Raw genomic sequence first — 5,000 nt, 5'->3', positions numbered from 1 at the left:
CAAGAGATTTTCACCTATTTCCTTCCACGCAACACAGGCGTCACTATCAGCACCAACGAGATAAAAGTAAATCCGGGTAATTCCTTGGCGATAACTCACTATCTCGAGGGAGAGTCACCGAACTGTTACTGTTGTTAATACGACTGATCTTACCTCTTTTTTTTTGTTGCTAACTCTTCCTCTTAAGTTGCAGTATTTAGGTCAGCCACACTTGCTCATGTACATTGCATATTTCATCATGCACTATCACAACCTCGTAAACTTTACCAAACGGAATCTATCACAACCTCAGGAAAATCGCTAGCCAAGATCTATCACAACCTCAGTAAATAAATTACGATCTATATTCCACCAACCACAATCTATGACAACCCCTGAAATAATCACCAACCAGAATCAACCACAACCCCGGCAAAAATACGATTGATATCCCAACAACAACAAATTTTATTTCAATTCTCATTGTGGCTATTTTCATTAACAGCAATCTTATCACAACCTCTGAAAAAAATCACTAACAATCCATCACAACCCCAGAAACATATCGCCACCAACAATTCATCACAACCTCAGAAAAAAACACCACCAACAATCTATCACAATCTGAAGAAAATACCAACAATATATCACAACCTCAGAAAAAACACCACCAACAATCTATCACAATCTGAAAAAATACCAACAATATATCACAACCTCAGAAAAAAATCACCAAAAACCCATCACAGCATCAGAAAAAAATCACCAACAATCCATCAGAACCTCAGAAAAAATCACCAAAAACCCATCACAACCTCATTAAAAATCACCAACAATAATCTTATCACAACAGAAAAAATCACCAACAATCCGTCACAACCTCATTAAAAATCACCAACAACAATCCTTCACAACCCCAGAAAAAAATCACCACCAACAACCTTCTCACAACCCCAGGGCGAATCTACCAAAAGCGGCGCATGTCCGAGATCGAGACCTTCCGGCAGGGGGCGCTGGAGGTGTGCGTGGAGCCCTTCTCTCAGAGGGCGCGGGTGGACCTCCGGCTCAAGGTGATGAACCGCGGATCGGCGAAGGTGGTTCCCGTCGGCATCGTCTCCCTCAGGAAGAACCAGCTGTCGGACGGCGCCCAACACACCGTCACTGCCAACCACTTCGTCGAGGAGGGGGAGGTAAAAAAAAAATTCTCTCTTTTTTTTATTTTTTTTTATTATTATTGTTATTCAAAAAAAATATTTTTAGGACCTAATCTACTCGTGGGTTCATCTACTTATAAATGTGTTTTAGTTCCTCCACCTATTTATTGTATTATTATCTCTCCGGGTTTTCTATCTTCTCAGTACTAAGTCTACCCGTGGATTCATCTACTTATATTTTTAATTCTTCCACCCATCTATTGTATTATCTATTATTTTGTGTGTTTAATTCCTCCACCTACCTATTGTATTATGTATCTCTCACTCTGTTTTTAATTCCTCCACCTACCTATTGTATTATCACTCACTCTACGTGTTTTTAATTCCTCCACCTATCTACTGTATCTATCTATCTATCATTATATGTCTTTTAGTTCCTCCACCGACCTATTATATTATCATCTATCATTCAATGTGTTTTAATTCCTCCATCTTTATGTCGTATTATTTGTCTATCATTTTGTATCAATTAATCTCTTTTACAGTGAGTAAATTTCCTAATCTATCTAACCAACTACCAACACATCTATTTAACTATTCCCCCATTTAGTTATCTTTATGCCATTTTTTATTTATTCAGTCGCTCATTATTCCTTATGTTTAGTAGCGTATACATTCGCTATTTTAAGATTATTTCCACTTGTTAATACTAAATTGGTCAATTGGCCAAATTCATTCTTACTTTTTTCATAATAATCCATGCAAACTAACAGAGAATATTATTAAAACATCCTGATATTGTTCATCACTACATGTGTAAGATAGTCATATATGTTTTCTTCATCACTAACAAAAACTTTTCTCTTTCAGCACAAGATGATCGTGTTAGTCGATGGCACTTACACACCTTACGAAAAGACTCAAGTTTACGCCCCCAGTGATGAATACGTATTTTACGGATTCAGCATATCTCTCAGGGTAAGATATTGAGTCTTAATTAAAGAGGCTGACACACGATGGCAAATTTTCGTGTACTTTCTAGGATTTATATTATCTCCATGTACCGTGTACTTCCTATCACACGAACATGAACACTTCAATCTATACACGGGTTAATAACAAAAGAAATGTTACTCTTAACTCCTTCGGTTTACAACTGTTCAGTGCTTTATAGAAAATAGCTCTATAGACGTTCACAAACCTTATACACTTATTGTTTGCGAAACACGGTAAATACGCAAATGAACGCCTTGGGTCTGGCTCCCATTAGCTATCCAGATGGTGTTTATATATCTGGTCAAAATAGCAATAATTTTAATTCCAGAGGGTTTCGCGTTATTATAATTTTGATAATTTGAGAAGCCCATAAGGCATAAGCGATCATAAGCCTTATACTTGATATTTTGAGAAACCCATAAGGCATAAGCTTATACCTTCACGCCAAATGCATTCAAACACAAACATAAAGGCTTGGAACATATTCAACACACAAAACCGTACGTATACAGGCACTTATTACATTTGCATACATTGCCGGATCTCCTTCGTTGATTTATTTCTGGGTTTACTATTGCACTGGAATCGTAGATATAGAAAGAAAAAGAAAACACATGATAACAGCAAAACGCATATAAATATGAAAGTTGACGTTTTCCTATGATTTCAGGGACGCGCTAATATTACTCAGTGTAATGTGACGCCGAAAACGACAACGACAACTACAACTACGACAACCTCAACGACAACACCTCGTCCAGCTCCAACCACCACGACTACCCCGGCCCGCGCGACAACTACAGAACGACCAACGGTTAACGAAACGCGTCTCTTTAGAAAAATAAACCAGAACGGGATGGGCCGACAGTTGACAGGACCCACGGAAAATGATGACATGACCTTTGATGACCCTTCTGAGGAAGTTGTGCCGTCGGTTGAGGCAGGGACTGAGTCAACCATTCAGACTAATGGTAAGTCTGTGAATAAAGATGTTTGGTAGGTGGGTAAGGTCGCCAGGTTTGGCCATGTGAAAAGGGGGAGATATTAGTCTCAACATTTTTGTTAAGATTGTGGGTTTGAGATAATTCAGTATTATACTGTTTTTAGATGGCAAGATTTATTCTTTGTCCGTTTTTCCCCCAGCAACATCGGAGAGGGAAGAATGGTGGGACTTCGTGTGGAAGATGGGGGACTTCGAGGGCGTTCCCGTCCTGCTCCTGCTGATCGTCACCCTCATCGTCGGGCTCGTCCTCGGCGCCCTCTGCACGCTCTGCTGTGAGGTCTACTTCAGCAGGAGGAGAGACGTCGACAAGGGCCACGAGGTCGACCGCAAGTTCTCCAACTACACGAGCTTCCGGCCGGATTACTACCCGAGGCTCTCCACCACCACGACCCTCACCAGCACCCTCAACAACGCCCGCGTCGACAACGAGGCCAACCACAGCAACCCACTGAGCCAATGTCCGCCGCCCTCGCCCCCGTGCTCGTCCCCGGCAGACACCTACAGCATGCCCCACGATGCCCACCGGGAACGCGCGGGCTCGGTGTCCGTCCACGACGAGACCCTCCCGCTGAACTACCCGCTGACGTACCCGGACCGCGACCCACAGAACTCCAAACTCCTGCACACGTTCGGCGGCCAGTCCTACCGGGAGTCGGAGTACCAGTGAGTCCTGCGGGGAGAGACTGGTACCTCGGAGTCCCAGAGGAGGATCGGGAGGTACCAAGAGCAGGAATGATCGTCATGGAAGACCTCACATGCAAGAAGGGAGTCGTTCCATCGCGCCGATTGTACGCTGTGACGTCTTTGTCAGTGTGTTTCACCGCTGTTGATTCCCTTTAACTGGTGCTAAAGTGTCGTGTGATCAAGCGACGTTGGAATTGTGATGTTAGGGTTAGGGTTTACTGGTTTTCGACGAAGGGATCTGTTTTAATTCCAGTGAAATGAGCTGGAATATCGATGGATTTGGCCAGCGAGGCGGAAGGAGAGCAACCTGGTATACTCTGAAATTCTCATGTTTAGGAGTATTCTAGTCAAAAGAAGGGGAAATGCGGCTTTTTGGATGGAATATTTCGGTGGAATGTTTATCTACAAGAAACATGTATTTGTGGAAGCTATAGAATAATATGATCTGACTTATGATGACTGTCATGATTTTAGTTCACTGGTATCTGTCTGTGATTTGCAAAGTAAATGATTTATGCAAGAGAGAGAGAGAGAGAGAGAGAGAGAGGGAGAGAGAGAGAGAGAGAGAGAGAGAGAGAGAGAGAGAGAGAGAGAGAGAGAGAGAGAGAGATGCATCTAAATTTTCTGTGATAAATAGAGAAAATATGCCTATTTGTAGACTTTTGGTCCGTATATCAACTTTCATTGTAAAAGAATCATTAGCTGATGTATTAAAAGCAATAAAAAGGTTATAAACATTGAAACTGTTTATGTAATCCTGTTTGCAATGCATTCCTTTTATTGTCAGTATTGCAGAAAGTAACGTATATACACTACTCTTAGATTTGAATAGACAGGTAAATAGTACTCTTTGGATGTATTATATTCAAGCATATAATTTCTAAGAATCAAGTGTATTATATTCACATCACTACATGATATCACGTGATTTTCACATTGCTTAAAATGCTTAATATCCCTAAAAATGTGTGCTCTTTTGTAAAAGTTTGAAACACTTTATGGCAACAAAGAAGGAATTTATTTTTTTTCACAGAAGGCATTGTTCTTTTATTCTGTGTACCAACCATTGCACATTTGCACATTACACATATTTAATGATGCACATATATTTCATGATATCCATAATTTAAGCACTTTACGCTGAAAAGTGCATAATGTGTGCTGCATAATATTCACTTTGTTCT

The 5,000-nt window shown here is 40.8% G+C and overlaps 1 protein-coding gene across 1 annotated transcript in view; it reads left to right on the top strand.

Annotated features, from left to right (window-relative positions):
- LOC113803609 (uncharacterized) overlaps positions 1 to 4,559 on the top strand; it is a 5,745-nt gene extending 1,186 nt beyond the window's left edge. The window contains exons 3-6 of the mRNA XM_070133182.1: positions 937 to 1,169; positions 2,004 to 2,111; positions 2,800 to 3,100; positions 3,273 to 4,559. Coding sequence (XP_069989283.1) covers positions 937 to 1,169; positions 2,004 to 2,111; positions 2,800 to 3,100; positions 3,273 to 3,799 — 1,169 coding nt within the window. The 3' untranslated portion in view covers positions 3,800 to 4,559. The remainder of the gene's footprint in view (positions 1 to 936; positions 1,170 to 2,003; positions 2,112 to 2,799; positions 3,101 to 3,272) is intronic.
- The last annotated feature ends 441 nt before the right edge of the window (positions 4,560 to 5,000 follow it).

This window comes from Penaeus vannamei, chromosome 18 (genome assembly GCF_042767895.1).
Source record: "Penaeus vannamei isolate JL-2024 chromosome 18, ASM4276789v1, whole genome shotgun sequence".
Classification (NCBI taxonomy): Eukaryota; Metazoa; Arthropoda; class Malacostraca; order Decapoda; family Penaeidae; genus Penaeus; species Penaeus vannamei.
The sequence above is the reverse complement of the archived record's forward strand: the minus strand, read 5'-3'. Positions and strand labels throughout refer to the sequence as shown.